Source organism: Passer domesticus, chromosome 6 (assembly GCF_036417665.1).
Source record: "Passer domesticus isolate bPasDom1 chromosome 6, bPasDom1.hap1, whole genome shotgun sequence".
Lineage (NCBI taxonomy): Eukaryota > Metazoa > Chordata > Aves > Passeriformes > Passeridae > Passer > Passer domesticus.
In genome coordinates this window covers 49,776,212-49,794,586 of record NC_087479.1, presented here as the reverse complement: position 1 = coordinate 49,794,586, position 18,375 = coordinate 49,776,212, and the positions used below count along the sequence as shown (strand labels likewise).

At 37.5% G+C, this 18,375-nt stretch overlaps 1 protein-coding gene across 19 annotated transcripts in view; it reads right to left on the bottom strand.

Annotated features, from left to right (window-relative positions):
- Positions 1–18,375, bottom strand: part of SOX6 (SRY-box transcription factor 6) — a 403,867-nt gene that overhangs the window by 127,741 nt on the left and 257,751 nt on the right. For all 19 annotated transcript variants that reach the window (XM_064425383.1, XM_064425386.1, XM_064425381.1 and 16 more), the window contains one exon: positions 15,251–15,319. In XM_064425383.1, the coding sequence (XP_064281453.1) occupies positions 15,251–15,319 (69 nt within the window). The remainder of the gene's footprint in view (positions 1–15,250; positions 15,320–18,375) is intronic.

Here is an 18,375-nt window from a genome sequence, read left to right as displayed (position 1 = left end):
CTTCTATCCCATCAGAACTCATTTATTTAGTGAGAAGAAATAGAAGATTATTTACTTCATAGCAACTTTTAGAAAACCCTTCTCAACAAGTGCTAAGGAACGCTGTGTTCTTTCCTACTGCTATTTTTCCCTTCTTCAGCATGAAAAAGAAAAGCCTGGAAAGAGTAGATAAGCTGAGAGTCCTACATGCCATTCCAGTGATCCATCATCCATTCCGTTCTTCTCAGAAAAGAAATAGATATTTTTCATTTAAAATGCTACCCCTAAAATCTTTAATTATTCTTATTTCTAGAGGATTGTCTACTCAGGAAAGATTAAACACAATTAAAATTTTGAAGCTAGTTTCATTCTTAGCACTCTGCAACCTGTAGATTGTTCATCTTCTTATACATACAATAGAAGCTCAAAGAATAAAAACTACTCAGTTGATTCTATGAGGATACCTAAGATACTTATGTTGCCTAGATTATGTAATGGATATACTAAATCAAAATACTGAAATTAGGAAAAAATTATTTCTCCAGTACTTTTTAATTGCAATTCTTTCATGTAGATATGTAAGTTTTTCAACTAATTTCAAACACAATTCTGATAATTATAATTATTATATTATAAATAAAATAATGTAATATATTGGTTCTGAAGGGGGAACTGGAAATTTAAAATGAATTGGAAATGAACTGGAACTGAACTGGAAATTTAAAATAAGGTTATAATACAAAAATCACATGACAAAATTGATCCAAAAAGAAAGCTGCTTCTACCAAGATCATTTTATAATTGCTGCTATGGTCTCAGCTTTCACAATTGTACAACCACCATGTCCTGAGCATGGGCTACAAGCTTTGATGCCACACAACCCAAAGCCATCTCCTATGCCATGCTGAAGCCTGTTCAGACAATGACTTTACAGAGCAATGGGAAAACACTTTTTTCCACCTGTTTGGGTTCTGATTTTAAGAGGATCAGTATGTTCTGATTGAGAAGAATCAAAAGGGCTGCCTGTTTCACAAGGGAGTTTCCTGTTTGTTTCAGAGTAGGAAACAAGCCTGAAACCACGTAGTTTTTCTTGACAAAGTGCTTCACCAGTGGTGACCACAACATTTTCAAACTGTTGCACTGGAATGGCTCATCTTTCTCTTAAGGTAACAACAGAGTTCACCAACACTATCCAAAGAAAACAATTGTGTTTTCCACATTAAAAAAAAAAAAGTACATCAATCTGTCCAACTGTGGGCCTATTCTCCACAGAGAATGCCAACTGCCAGTAACACAGGAGGCACCTGAGCCCCACATTAGAAAAAGGGTGTAAAACACCGATTTGTAAGGGGTAGCACCACAAGACTACACAAAAGGCACCAGAGAGTTCTATCTTACATATTTAAACACATATTCAGATGTATTTAAATATGCTCTGAGAGGCTTGTAAAAAGCCTACCATACATGTAATTAAGTAAATATTAATATGCTTTACATATGCCAAACCATTTATCTGGACAATATTAATTATCATTATTACATAAAACAATAAGCACTAGTGACAATTCCTACTACCATACGTGGGAAAAGGAGAGGCTGAGAAAGAAGAGGAAGATATTGGACATTTTGAAAAAAATCCTTCCAAGAGCTTAGATTAGATAGTGATTTTTCAAAATGAAATTAGTCTACTTTTTTTTTTAGCAACCAGGACTTTTAAAAGGGCAATTTTGCAAAGAGAAATAACACCTTTGGACTTTTAATGTATGTTTATGTAAAATGTGAGTGGCAGTTCCATGTTAATAGACCTTGTTTAGGAAAAAAAAAAAAAATCAGTTGCTGAACGATGGTGAGTAATTAGCCCCTTAGCATCCCCTTTCTCCAGGAATGCTTCCTCCTGAGCTAGCTCTTTTAAATAGCTCTGGTCCTGGCTGCCTTTGTTGAGCTTGGAAATTGTGCACATATGAGAGAAATTAAGCCCTCATTTAACAGGGACACATGTCTGTCAAGTCCAGGGGAACAAAGGCTGGTCCCTGGGGGCTACTCAGCTCCCTGAGGCTGCCACTCATTCTGTTAGCAATGCTTACCCTTTACAGATTGTGTATAAAACCCAATAAATCATTTCATCTGCTCTGGTTAATATACGCATGAGCCTCCTTCAAAGTTGTTTTTTTTTTTTCTTTTGCTTGAAACTCCTCACATTTATTAAGAAGTGACCTCCCTTTGCCAGAGTTTAGCCAGGTTTTTACCTTTATGCAATAACATTAATGTCTGTGAAGTAAACCTGAAACATTTACTGTCAGAAATAAAGATATTTGATGCTGCATCTATTTCACAAAGGAAATGTTTTACGACTCTCTAATGGTCAATAATCATCAGTGTCTATTGTATAAATTACTAGTATATTCTGTTCCTTCTAAAGTTATGTCTAAAATTCAACTGATAGCAAAATGGCAGGGTAAATGAAATTACAGATTTGTAACCTTGAATTCTTTTTCTAATTAAAACAAACCAAAAGGAAAGTAATAAAGATAGCATTTTTGTTCTGTTCTTTACAAAGCCTTATCACAAAGGACTCTGAAGATTAAAAAACCCCAAACTTAATTGCACAAAGTGATAACTGAAGTAAACACATGCAAGACAAAAATATTCATGCACAATATATCAGCTGCCTCTGAGCTCTCTGTGGTGGATGGACACACTTATCCCCAAATATAAATTCACACACAGAGCACAGGAATATTTTACAGTTACAAAAAAAAAAAAGTAAAATGAAATGCTGTCATTTCCACGTGAGCTCCTTTTGTATTTAAAAAGAGGGCCTAATTCTGTACTTCTAGTATTAAGACTGACATAAATGGAAAGAACATGAACAACACCAGCTGAGGAAATGGCACCCTGCACTGCGTTCAATGAAGCAAAACTCTCACTAAGTTGAGCGTGAGTTTTTCCTTATACTTGAGCGTAGGATTAAGCCAATACAGAAAAATTACTGGTGTAGAATAAAAACAAATTAAAGTGCAGAGTTGTATCTTCTTTCCTTGAAATGGTGAAAGAAATATTTCAATGCCTGCTATTAACAGGGGCCTTTTTTTTTAAATTTTGTCCACTCCGCAATTTTTAGCTAACACATTGAAAGCCTGCCATTTCTCAAGCAACAATATTATGCTTTGTATTGAAAACCACAAAATAAAGAGGGCTGACTGTTCTGACAGCTTTAATCCTGATGATACTTGGAGACCCAAGTAAAAAGAAACTGGTACAGCATGGAGTTTTCCCTGCTCAGCAGGCAGAGAAAAAGCAGTTCTGGATTTGATAAGTAAAACCAGATATAGTTGATGGTTATATGCTAAAGCCCTGCAATTAATGGAAAACATCAACAGTCCAATGAAGTTGCATATCAGAAAGCATTTTCTCCCATCTTGTTAAAAACTCATCAGCTGTACAAGTTGGGACTTTTATTTTTTTTTTGTGTAAAGAATCGTGCACGTTCCTCTGTTGTCAAAGGGGAAGACATAAAATATGAAGACTCCAGATCCCATTTATACATTAAACAAATCCCTGTGCATGTTGTTATTGATATTCCTCACTGCAAATTTGTGCCACAGTAGCAATGAAAAGCACCAGGGCAGGATTATAACCTCAACATGAGGTGCTTCACAAAAATGAAGACATGGCCCACTTGTCCTGAAGGATCTGACAGTCAGAAAAAAACTGATGTACTAATAGCTTGTTTTGGTTAAAAATAGCAATCACAGTGAAAAACCATCCATCCTTAGACTGGCTACAGTTTAGTGTATATTAAAATCAAGATATTAACAAACTATAACTTTATAAAAACAAATATCTGCAAAGAAAACATGATACTATTATTTCATGCCCCTGCAATCCTAAAAGTGACGGAAATGCAATCAATAACCTATTTCTTAGTAACAAAAACTGTACAATGTAATGTACATATTTACATTGTTCAGCTCAACAGGATCTACACCTACAGCTCCATCACATGAACATAAAGTGCATTTCTGAATAACTGACTGAACAGACAACAAAAAGGGAAGTGACTGTGTCTACTATGCAGCCACATTAACAGTCAGAAATTATTCTGAAAGTGTAAACAAATGAAAAGTAAGCCATTATCAGCAAAAGTAAGTGTGCCATAAAAGTAGTCTTCATTCTGGAAAGAACCTGGCTAAACCTGATTTGGATTGAGTTCAAATTAAAAACCTTGGTTCACAAGCCACAAAACAAAGTAAAGACTTTGAGCAGAATTTGATTCATTCCTCAATGCCCATAACAGATTTACCTGGTAACAGATCAGTTTCTAGAGTTGGCCATAAGCAAACATTACCCCAGGGTGGATTTTTCCCCTTGCGCAAAAGTGATCAGAAACTCTGAGCCACTATATCCACCTACTCTCTACAGATCAAAATGCAAAATGTTGCCGTGAAAACAAGGGAGAATATGCAAAGGTGTTATATGCTATGTATGCCACTGACATAATACTTTAATAGGATATGCTGTAATTTCCTGCAATTAATATCTTAGCAGAGCTATAAAGGCTTTTTTCCAAAATTATACCATTGCATTTACAACACTAAAATTAACGTTGTGTCAACCTTTCCATTATAAGCCCCCTTTTTCAGAGGTTTATAACTTGGCTGTAAAAATATATTCTGGCCTAAAATGTGGCATGTAAGATCCCCATTTAGAAACAGACATTTTGATTAAATAAAAAACATTATTTAAGTCTGCTTCAAGTAAGTCTTGAATGCTCTAGAAACTGTGTCAGGGACCGCCAAGAAGCATAGGCATTCTTCGAATAAAAACTTATTTTCTCTCCACAATAAAGCCACTCTTCAAAGGATGTTTCCCAGCCACAGAATTTGCTCCACATCTGCAAGGAAAATACGTGGATTTGGGAAACTGCAGACTTCAGTGAGAGAAGCCTCCCCACTTGCCTGTTTGTGTGTGACAATGGCTGTGCTTCTGGTCAGCAGCTCAGCCACACCGGACACTCAGGCTACCCAAAATGGTTTTCATTTGTGGCCGGGCAGTGGGTGAGAGGAATAAACAAATATTTCTATGTCTGGCTGAAGTGGATTCACTCTGGCTAAAAGCTCCAACAGAGTAAATTAAGACAAGTGATAGGTGTACAGAAAGCCATGATAAAGAATATGATCGAGATGGTAGAGAACAACCCTATGAATTCTGAAACCACAGATTTCAAGTCTGTCAAATTTCATATAAGAACTGGATCCAGCCACTTCGGAAATTTAACTAAGGTGCTTAAATTAGGAACCTCGTTGTCTAATCAACAGAAGGTAATTCACAGCACCTGGACTGCTTTATATATGGAGCCAAAAGTCCTAATTCAGTCACCCAAATTAGATATCTAAAATTAGATGCCCCCAAATATCTATATGCTTTTTATTCTGCCTCAAAAGAGTGTTGTGAGGATAATACACTTCAGCTTATGAGACACTCAGATATGCAGTTACAGAGGAGATGAGTATCCTGAAAATATATCACCAATAAAATTCAATGAGATGGAAAAGGCAAAGCTAGAAATGTGATAGTAGCATTCGTCATACCAATCACTCCTTGTCAGAACAAAAACAAGTGCCATACCACCTCTTCTGAGTTGAGTTTATCTCTATATATTATATTATATACATTGCTTTGTCAAGTACAGAACCTCAGTCTATGCTTAGGCTCTTAGGTACATATTGCCCTATTTTGTTACCTGTAGCAAATAGCCATGCAACTCATTTGTCTACCTGATCGAGATTTAAAGGTAAACATAAATTCCCCCAACTGGTTAATTTCTCATTTACAGAATAAAAATGCCTAATAGATTACTTGAAAATAAAGTTCCCTAACTTAGAAGTGCCCTTGCAAACTGTGTGACAGTGGTGTGTCTCAAGATGGATTTCACACTTCACCATCAACTGTGAAGTTCTTTGCTTTTATTATTTGGTGTTACAACTTTAATGGTTTCTTACGCTGTCATTTCGGGTGGGTGAATAAGATTAATTCATCATTTCATAATGCACCATTGTATACTGTTTACATCATTTATTTTCTTTTTACTGAATGATTACAAATTTCAATTTAAAGTTAATAACATTTGGTGGGAGTTACTGCATGCGAATTAACCGTGGTGATGTCAGTGCATCCCTCTGGAATTTAAAAGATATTTCACTGTGTTATATCATGTGCCGCACAGTATATCAATTTTTATTTCCCATCCCTCAAGTATGGAATGCACACTGTGTAACTTCTAGATTCTCAATATAGACATAATTTACCCAAGCTGTGCAAATGCCCAACTTGCTGAAGATGATATATACAAGATTTATATTAAAGACTAGCTCTTTCAAGGAAGAAAAAGCCTCGCATACTACACAAGCCACTATATTATCTAATTATTTGGGGAGAGGGGTTTCTAATGTTACAGACAAAGGGAAATAGCATGTAAACTGCAGTCATAAACCAATTTTTCCTTACTTTAACAACTTTAAGATTAGATAGGTAAATCCCAGGCAAGGCCATTTATCTTCCTTGAGAACTATGCTTTGACATTTTTGTGAGTGTCTGGATTAGCTGGTTGCATAAAACAGTGAATATTAGAAATATTCATTCACTTTACTTTTACTTACATGCCATCAAGTGTATACCAAATGTTAAACAGCATCTAGTTTGCTCATTTGCTGGATTGCACATACTACTGCTTTCTTTATGTGAATTCATAATTCTTGAATGCATTCAGAGTGCAATGCACTTACTTCTCCCTTGCCATCACGATATTAAGTACATTAAAAATAAGTTTTTATGCTCAAATTGATTCAGTAATATGCTTACATTCTGGAATATTCCCACAATTACAACTAAAAAAACTGCTTTAATTCCTAGGCCAGGATTTAGTTCACCTGATAAATTTAAATTTTTACTGTGAGATTTCAATAAATACTTTACAATTTATTTGCTATATGCTTTTGGCCTTTTTAATGTGGAGCTGTACTTCATCATTTTCCACCAAGTACCTGCTTCTGCAGACAGAAATTTTGACCTCTGATATCACCACATTCCAGCCTTGCCTGTATATCTGAATATCTCCATAAATCAAGTCATTTCAATACTAGCATTTATTAACTTTTTTCTTTTTCCAGTATCTCCTGATTAGTGAGATCTTCTTCTAGTATCTGCACAAATAGTGGAGGTGGCAGGAGTAAAAAAAAAAAAGAAAATGGAAATAGAAAAATGCAATGCTAAACTTGATTGTTTTCCCTCTTGGCCATCACGTGGTTGTCAATCATAAAAATCATCACGGAAAAAGTAACTAATTAGAAATGAAAGGCCAATATCTCAAGCAGGTCTTGTCAGTCCTGGGATATGTTTCTATGTAACAGTGATGTAAGGCATGAAAAAGAGCTGGCGTGCCCAAATGGTTGCCTGTTTTTTCCAGCTACATCTGTTTGTCTAATGAAACAAATTACATTCCCTGAAATCCCTGCCACATTTATACCTTTGATATTCCAACCACAATACAAATATCCTAAGTCCTTCCTTGCAAGTGGTGCTCACTTGTGCAAAGCTCAGTTATGTGAGTAACAGTACACAAGTCATCAAACACTGCCTGAGCGGGCATTACTCAAGCAAACAAGGCTTCACAGGATCAGTCCTGTTGGATAGGCTGCCACTTGGCACCATTTCCACTCCCAGTTATCCATTTTACTTTGTGCACATGCCTCTTAGGAACGAAACTGGATTTCTGTGCTGGAGCAAATAGCGCATTACTATTGCATTATCCCAAATATTGCAATATTGAAAGGAGAACATCATCAGGCTGGCAGAAGGGCACCAGAGAGGTTCAGAAAGGCATCACCTCTGCCAAACTCCTTGAGAGCTAGATCAGGGTGCCTGACTCAGCCATGGCAGTCGCTCCACGCTGGGTTGGAATGGGCAGAGCACCAGCCAAGAGTCACCCCCAGGAAGCAGCACAGGTGGGCAGCAAATATTTGCTTGATTCTCAGCGGTTATTCAGGAGTTGGTTATAATCTACCTCTAAATTAAAAGGGCCAAAATCATGGGCTCTTCTATAAGTGAAGCCTGCAGAAGAAGTGTCTGGGCTGAATAGAATCAGTGAGATTTTAGCCTCTGGCTTTGGCAGAGGCACAGCTGTGAACAAGCCCTTAAGCCACTGGTGAGGATGCAGCACAGCACGCCCCAAGCAAACGAAGCAGCAGGACTTGAACTGGGGATGCCTATGTCTTCATTTCCAATTTTAAAACACACGTGGGAGAGGGAAAGTGGGAGGACAGCTACTATCATTTTCTGCACCAACATGAGCCCAAGAAACAATGACATTTACTTTGGTTTAACTAATTTCCACACATCAGATCATGTTCTGCACCCGTGTGCCAAAGTCCTATTCTTCAAGTCTGTTGAAATACCACTTTTCGAAACATGTGTGCTAACATTTGGCCAACACCACCACAAGATCATTTTATTAACTTGTAGCTCATTTCATAGACTGCTGCTCATGTTGCTAACATATGCTATTCTACCATTTACTGCTCTATAATTAGAGAAGTCATATGAAAGAGATACACAAGGCTTAATTTTTGCATTAAATACAATTTGTTTAGACTCGGGTAGGCGAAATAAGGAAAAAAAGAGTCATATAATGAATTAGAAAACTGCAAGACAGCTAATTTAACTCTTAAAAGGTCACAGCAAAAATTTTTTAAAACACAGCCTCCCCACCCCCTCATGACTGCACATAGTTTTAAGAGTCAAATCCAGAACTATATTCTGCTCTGCCAGGATGAAACTTGTTTCCAGGGACTGAGTGCCTCAGGGGCAGAGTAGCTAGCAGGATCCTAGCAAATGGGGGACCAAGGAGTAAGATCAGAAGCTTACAAGCAGCAGAGGAATATGAACCTTTCACACATTTTGTCTTTTCTGCCGCCACCACACTGTTATGCCAAAGCATTTGTAGTATAGAAGAGGTTGAATAAAGGATAGAGAGCATCACCAGAATATTTATTATAGCATGTGCTGCTCAGAGAAGGCAGGGAACCTACTCACTTCTCTTTCCTCACAGCTGACAGAGAAAATTCCAAGCCAGCCAGTCGTGAAGATGCCTTTTACTGGGAAAAGCTGGCCATTAGCAGATCTTTTGCTTGAGAAATTATCACATAAGGACTTTAGAACTCATTAATAAGCCAGTATGCAATAACAAATAAAATATGAAACATTTGACTTTGATGTTTAGCATATTTGTCTTTCCTCCATTGGATCAGTTTCCATTTTCACCAGACAAGTTAGGAGCTGGACACGAGCCGCGGTGCCACACCTAGGGCAGAGCTCCTGAAGTGGATTCAGCTATTTAGCAGCCAGCTACAAGTTACAGGCACACAACAGCATTTCTCTCTTCCAACTGCACACAACTGCATTGCAGAAGGGACTTGGATATATATTATTTTTAATACTGAGCTGTTTAAAAAACAGTAAAAATATATACCAGTGACGGCTGGGAATCAATTCACAAGCAAACTGGGTTTTAAGGGAAATGCATCCTTTCTACTGTAAATTAATAAACTGCAGCTATAGTTTATTAAGCCACCACAATATTTTACATTTTGTACTGCCATAATCTTGACTGCTTATAAATTACAGTACTTTTACCTATTCTTTAATCCAGAAACATCATTATTAAAATGTTTGATGGAAGCTGCAGTGCATCTATCATTGCTTGTAAAAGTTAATTAGATTAGATAAAAGAAATAATTGGATTTGCATTTTTATCCTGGTTTTAAACTTCCAAAGAAGATCACAACAGTGTGCCTGTGGGCAATTAAAAACAGCATAGAGCAGTGAAATATAAAGGCAAAAAAGGTCTGTTTTTCCTAGCTAATTCATGATTGAAGATACAATTACAAAATATTTTAAGGGTTTGCTGAAGCTGGGGGCTATTCCTAGACTTCTAAGCTTTGTTTATAACTCTCTCTCTCTCTCTTTCAAGGGAGTATCTGATCTGCGTACCCTGCCAATAGAAGTATCAAATTGCTTTCAATGGCTTTATTTGGTCCTGAGCTTGCTGGAAGGGGATCAGTTTCATGATCAATAACAAAAAAAAACAAAACCAAAAAAAAAAAAAAAAAAAAAGTAGAAGAGAATATTCCCTAGTGCTGGAACAGTACAACTGCCATTGCTTTTGCTTGTCAACACTAGAGTTTACAAAGAAAGACAACCTCAGAGTTGTCTGAGCATAACTGAGCTGACAATAACTGGATTCCAGCTTGTGCATTTTCAGCAAGCTCTCTGCAAGGAGCTTTAACCTGTCTCCAAAAGGCAATAAATGAAAGGTTCAGCTCTTAAAATTGGAGGTCAGTTACATACTTAATAATGAAGGGTATCTTTAAATCTATTTCTACTATTATTATCCTAGCAAAAAATTAATTAACCAGGTCAGGGAGGCTGTGAAGGCTAATGTGGAATGTAATTATTCCTGATCTTTAGACATGTACTTCACATAAAGAGATAGTCCTTATTCAGCTCACCAGGTACCTCAATTGTCAGTAGTTAATCATGGATAAGAAGAGAGACTCACTGGTTCAGTCTTTTAAGTTTTACTTATGATTCAAATTATATTGACAGTTTAAATAGTTGTAATTTTATGTTACTGTTCTTTTGTCTGTTTACTACCACAGTAATCATGTTCACTCTATTTGAGGGAAACAGAAAATGTAAGAACATTTATAAAAAAGTAGAACAGCATGAATGTATACACTAAAACTAAAAAATAATTACTATTAGTAATAATTTTTAGTGTCTGAATTAAAAGACTTATGAGAACAGAGGAAACCAGTTTCTCTATGCAATGGAAATTGTACTGATTCAAACAGGAAACTAAATGCTCTGCAATGGCATTGAGCACAGTAAAGAGGAATAAGGTAAAGGGAAATGACAAAAGCAGCTGGGATCATCTTTCACAGTTATCCTCATCACAGATTTCTGCAGAAAAGCTCAACCATCACTGTCCCTTTTAAAGATTTCTGCCACGATTTAGGACTTGTTCTAATGAAACCTACCCACAAGAGGAGAAAAGCCCTAAAAACTTTCATCCCTTAAATCCACACACACACACCCATTCTCAGAGGAAAATCCTGGAGCAACAGGCTCCAAGCATCAGTGGGATCCACCTCTTTTCCTCAGATGGGCGTGGTGGGGCTCAGAAGTCCCCAGTCCTCATTCTGAAAGGACTGAATTCTCATAATGAAGCACAGAATTCACAGGGATTTCAAGACCCCTGGTTTGGAAACATTAAAGAAATGCATGTGTTCCCTTTTCCCAATCTAATCTTCATGATGTACTAGCAAATTCCTCCTTCAACCAGGTTTTTCACTTATTCCTAGAGATTTTCACTTTCATAGCACAGGCTAAGAGATGTTCTTGAACTAGTCCAATTTTGTTCCCCCTACTTCAGAATGAACATTTTTTATTAAACAATCAAATGAAAAAACATATATTTTACAAAAATCTTAATCAACCTGGAGACTGATCTGTGAGCTCTTTGCCCCACATTATTTTCTCAATTTTAATTTGCACTGAAATCAATTATTTCTCTGCACAGCTCTGTGGAATGAAGAACTTAATTTGGCATACTAGATTTCCTGCCATCTCTGTGGACTCCTCTGTAGAAGAGTGTTTATGAACATTATGAACATTTGAGCTGAAAAGAAAGAATACACTGCATTTATTTGAAAATTTTCATTTAAGATTCTCAAAACATTACATTTCAATTGAGGAAAAGGATATGATTTGCCAAATTTCTGATGATCAGAGACAGGACTGAGGAGAAGGCCAGATTCCCACTCCTTTTAGCCAATCAAACCTCTTTCCCCAACACATAAATCCTGACAGAAACATTAGCTTCACGTAGAAAACACAAGATGATTATGCAGAACATTTAATGACCTGTGTACTCTTGAAATACCTATCTTTTTTGCATACACTAAGCCTAGATAAAGTGCTTTTTTCTCACAGATTATTGACAAAGTTTTGGATGTATAAGAAGTCTGCAGTAAGGTGTTCCAGTAAATGGTCTCAAAACAAAACTTTAAAAAAAAACCCCAAACAAAGAAAGAACCTTCTCACCAACTAAATGAAACAAGGTGTTGAAATTATTATATAAACAGATAATATACAGCACAATATAGATAATAAATACTAAATAATGCAAACTCTCAGTATATTTACCCAGTAGTTGTCCAGGGGAAGCATGTATTATTTAATATAAATTATTTTAAATTTTGTATGTGGCTGACATATTATAAGCCCCTTCTAGAGCAATTTCTCATTGCTTAAATGGTAAAACTGGGTGCACTTATTCACAGAAACTCTTGTTCAAGAATTAACACTGCACCTCAGGAGAGGACAGTTGACACACTGTGTGTCTCATGATGAAAACGTTGCATCAGCAGTGCCCCTCTCTCACATCCTGGAGAACACGCTGTACTTGCCTCGAGTAGCTGTGCCATGAATAGGCCCCTGCCCAGATGGAACTGGCACCTGTGCTGCTCACATTTTGTAATCCCTTCAAAAGGGGAGTGGCAGGGAAGGGTACTACTGTTTTCCCACGCACACGAAGTACAGATAAGAGCCCACACCATTCTCTGTAGGCAATCACTCTTTCCTGAAAATTGTTGCTCAAGTGTGTCTTTGAACAAACCTTCTAAACAAAATCAAGTTACTGGGGACAGCACTGCAAATTCTACCAGGCCCAAAACCTAAACTGGGAATGTAAATATTTAATAGAAATTTTGTTTCCCTTTCAAGACATGGAGAGCATGATGATTCACCTAATCTCACATCAGATCTCTACACTAAAGGCATTGGCACGTATATCTTTCTTAGTTAATGGAGAGAAACAGCCATTTTAGGGAACAATTTACCTGATATATTTTAAATATCTACTTTGAGACAAGACAAATTGTATCCTGAAACTATTCACTCATCTTCTCACTGCTCACTACTGGAACCATCCGGGAAATTAACTGAGACAGAGTCTGTCCTGCAGTTACCTATTTTAAGTATGATGAACTCCACCCAGAGTCACCAGCGTGACTTCAGCACTGGTGTTGAGATTCCCTGGGAAGATGGTGGGAGAGGATCTGGGAGAACCAGCACAGCACCATGTCTATCACCTGCCTCCTGTTTTGCCTCCATCCCAGCTCTAGCCCTTAAGGATCTACACATCTCAAACTGTAACACTCATAACCAATTCTACAGCACCAAATCTACTCAAACTGAAGAGGAAACATAGCAACTTCTCTCTCAAGCACCTTCTGGTTGCCAAACCTGACACAGAATTAAGACAGAACAAATAAACAAAGCAGACAACTTGGCTTACAAGCAAATTGATTATGTGAGCTGGTGTTTAGCCTAGAAGACAATTTCCCAGGGAACTTTCTTCTAGTAATCTCCCCATAAGACCACTGGATGTTTGACTTGGCACTTGTGCTTAAAACTTGTTACTGGAGCCTACAGTGTTCCTTGGGCCATGAGATGCCCACTACCAATCTGGCTGACCACATGGGAGAAGAAACAATCCTCCTGTCTCAAACACACTGATTAGACTCAGGTAAATGTAAAAATCATAGATCAATAAAGAGGCCAACCCACTGAGGAGCTATGGCATAAGAGTACTATATATTGGCAAGAATTTGGAAGCAAATACAGGAATGAGTCACCAAGAAATAGTTTAGCTCAGATGAACAGAACAACCATTGGAGCACTTCTTTGCATATACATCTAGGACAGGAAGGGAAAAAAAAACTTGTGGAGGGTTCAGCACTATGTAAGAGGAAAGATGGAAGTGAATGAGTAAATGAACCTTCAAACTATTCTAGAATGAATTCTAAGACCACATTTCCCTGGAGAGAGTGGAATGGTAAAACTTCTGGAAAGTATTGACCAAAGTGAAACTAAGTACCTTTGAGCTTTTTACTATAGAGCAGGTATCCCAGCCAAACATATGTACAACTCTCTAAATAGAAACAAAAAAACGTAGTAATAATTTCTGTTTCCGTTTCCTAATTTTTAAAGGAATTTTAAAAATCAGAAATTTCTCATGCAGATAATATTTCAGTTTTGTAGACTTAGCTAGGTTTCAGTCTTAGCTTCTATGCTAAGCTTTTTTTATATTATTCTTTGCTTTCTGAAGCCTGGCTTGCAAATAACACTTAGAGAAGATGGTGTATTTTTTCCTTACGCTATTCTTTCTGTTCCTTACACTGTTCTTTTTCCTTATACTATCTCTTTCATCCCTGATGAATACCTAATATGAACACACAGTCTCCTAATAGGCAACAACAATAACAGTGGTTTATAATTCAATTGTGTCTCTCATACGAGGTATTAACACATCCATATCTGTTAAATAAACCCTTTAGAAGTGTAACTGAGACTGCGTTACAATGTTTTCAAAAGTATTTACAAGCATTCCTTTGGGATGAGGGAAAGAAAAACTTCAGTTTTGGCATCTAGTAACATAGCAATCAGCTAACTAAGGAAAAGAAATGGATAGCCCAAGCTTATAAGAAATGATTGGCAGCACAATCATCTGTCAGACTAAATTGAAATATTTCAATCAGTGAACAGGCCCATGGAAATGCTTTCAAAGTGGGAAGCAGAGAAGGTAACACAGTCACATGCCAACAATGCCTCTACATCCATGTCACTCCCTGCCCACATATACTTGCACAAAATTAAACCATACTCTGAGTACAAGTACAGATAATTAAATATCTCCAGAATACTTCCACATCCACAAGGGTATAATTACTCCAAAGGCACCTGGAACACATATACCTGTGGGTCTTTGTACATGAACAGACTGGTGCCAGGGACTTAGTACTGCTTCAATGTCTCAATTTTGCCTTTGTAGAACACAGAATTCCTCCAGCAATAACTGAGACTGTTTTTACTTCACACAATGCAAGTCAAACTGATTGCAGATTTCAGAATTATGACAAGATGGTGAGATTTAAAAATAGTTCATAACTTTCAGAAGAAAACTTTGCCTATTAAAGTTCTTTGCACCAAAAAAAAGTCTGACAATAATTTTCTGGGACACAAGGAACTCCCATAAAGAACATCTTTACTCAGGCTTGTTATAAAGCATGTGGCTGCTTTTTTTTATACCCTTCCCTTTTCATAAATGAAACTTAAGTATAATCAGAAGAGAGCAATAAAACACACTGACCTGAATTTGCTGCTGCAGTAGATTGATTTTGTGCTGCTGTTGCAGAAGTTGCTGCTGTTGTCTTGCAATCTATTAGAAATAAAATTTCCATTAAATTAAAAGAGCAATATTGAAATTTCAATACTATTGACCAAAAAACATAATATTTGTTATTCTTTATTATATTTTATTAAGCATATTAATTTTTTAATGGGGCATCTTTAGAGGTAAATTTAAATGCAACATAAAAATCTACTTAAAGAGTAAGAAATATGTATTTTAAGCAGTGAGACCTTAGCTCTGAAAAGCACAGAAACATAGGTCTATTTGTGTGCATGTGAATAATCTCATCACTATTCAACAAAGCATTTAAGCCTGTGGTGATCTTTAACTGTGATGCATTACTGTTAGCTACAATAGGAATGAAACACATGCTGAAAATTAAGTGCTTTTCTGAATGGGGATGGGATTACACAGGTGCTTAAGGTTAAACATACATTTTCCTGCTTTGCTGAACTGGAGCCTTAGCTGGTGTTTATAGATGTTTCACTATTCAGCACGAGCTCGTAGGGTAAGCTTCTCTGACTTCCTCCACAATGAGCAGCACATTACTTCTCTTGCAAATCTCAAAAATCATCCTTGGAGCTACTTAGCGAAGCAGAGCCTTATTCTGTGTAAAAGCAGTACCTGGTGCTCAGCAACGCACCCTCCACACAACCCTATGAAATATGTAGATATTCTTACCCTCACTTGGTAGAATCAGTAGGGGATCTAGAGGATAAAGGTTCACTCTTACCCCTTCTCTAACACAGATGGAGAAAAGCAAATGTTCAGGGTGAAGAACACTAAGAGACTGGTGAGAATTTGCTACAGATACTCCATCTACCTCCCTGATTCCCACAAAATCAGCATGCTGGAGCAGAAGGGAAATAGGATCCTGCCCTCAGACCACAGAGCTGCTCCCTGCAATGGGTGATGTGGAAGGCAGCCACAGAGGAGAAGCCACAGGGAGCTGAGGGGACAACTGGACTTCTGCTTTAGAAGGGTAACTGTGCAGCAGACTGAAATGAGAACAAGATTTGTGTTTCCTGGAAATCCCAGCCTCAGCACTTCTGCTACCTTCATTTCTTGAGTATAATTTCCCCTCCTATAAATATTTATCTATAGCAGAGGAATCACATAAAACAGCACGAAGCTGGTGACAAAGGTATTTTGGTCACTCATATCCAGTTTCTCTTTTGGCAAAAACCCTCTTGGGCTCCTTCACTAACATCTTCTCAGCACACTTACTCTGTTATAAACAGAGAAAGCTAAGTAAAATGTTTTTATGATAAAAAAATGACAGGAACGTATCAAGGTTGGTTTGGAAATAAACAATCACATAGTTTTAGTGAAAACTGTTCAGATTAACTCATAAGGAATTTGTAGTTACATATTAACAGCTTGTAATTGTGCATACATGGAGACCAAAGCTGTCATTTCCTTAATCTCTCACTGTCATCTGGAAATAACTCAGTAAGATTTTTCAGTTAAAATTCACTTTTGTAAGATAAATCAGCACAAAATTCATATGTATTTTAAGTCTTGTACATGGCCTTAAGGAGGCAAATTAAGGTCTAGATGATTCTGGGGCTGGGTGAAGGCAAAGGATCACAAGAAGATGGAGTCAAGCAACTCTCACAGATCACTACAGCAATGCTTGTAACAGAGCTCAAACTCCTTTCAGGAGCCTGGTGTTCAAACAGATCTGGATGAACCTCCCAGGCAAGTCAATAAAATACAGTGAGTGAGGACTGAATGAGCAGACCCTTGTGGGCGAGTGAAAAAGGGAATCAAAGAGAGCTGGGCAGTTCCTGTGCCCAGGCGGCCCAGGGGCAGGTCCTAGAAGCTCAGGTAGCTGTTGTCAGCACAGAGACCAGCACTGGTGTCTGTGCTTGGTCCTTGTCCTAATGGGGACAGTGCTATATGGAATATTTAAAACCTCTATGGGATGTGGAGTTAGCACATTTTGTGAGCAACACACCAACTGTGTGACTCCATCTCAGAAGTGCAGTGCTTGTAACTAAAGATAAGGTTTGTCAGGTTTATTATCCACATTGCCCCTCAGCAAAGGTAAAAGATGGTTACAGCATGCAGCTTCACAGTGAAATGCATGGAACTGCATTGTGGGCCACTCTCTCTCTCAGTGCTGTGTCATTTTTTCACAGGTACACAGTACCCTACATCCAGTATTGTTTGGAGCTGCTGATGACCTGGCTGCAGCTTAATACAGCCATAAACCATAGCCAAGACAAGGAGGAGGCTTTTGTCTACATGTGCAAAAGAACAGCTCTGCCAGGGTTCTGGCTGCTTGTGAACAGCTTTTTTGTACCTGCATGCACAGTGCAGCACCATTTGAATAGGCATTTCCAGATGAAAACAAGAAATATACCATGGAGCATCTAATCTCCAAGGTTCCTTTTTGCTGGAGCAGTTCTGTGACAGAAAATGTACCCAAGACACTGCAATGCAATTACCATAGCATCGTCTTGATGCATAGGCTTGACACAGTAAAGTAGGGTACACAAGCACCATGTGGCTCAAATTCTGAATTTTATTTGCCTATCGGTTGAGCTACATGCTCGCTTCATTGAGCATGACAACCTAGTTTTAAGTGTCATTTAATTTTCATTTTGAAATATAATTACAAAGTGTTCACTGTAAGATATCACTCGTCTGCAAATGTGTCAAGATTAATTTGTGCTAGCTTATTCACAAGTGTCAATAGTTAATTACTGTGTCATCTCTAGATGGCTAAATGACATTCTAACTTCTGATTTTTTACAGTGTTCCTTTATGTTATTTTCCATTAGGGGATGAGTCCATATTCCTACATGTGGGCAAATACCCAAGCACATAAAATACCAGACGTCACAACTCATTAAAATCAACAGAGCATACATTGCTGTATATATCCTATAAAATATATTTAACTGAAAAGATAATTCTAGTAATAATGTCAGATTCCTAAAAACCACACATTAATTTGGATCTGTCGGATCTAATGCCTAGGGGACTAGTGCATGGGATCATTGTTGTTGCACTTTTGTTCAAAGAGAAGGGGACAGCTCATTGGACAACTGCATCTTTAAAACAAATAATCAAGA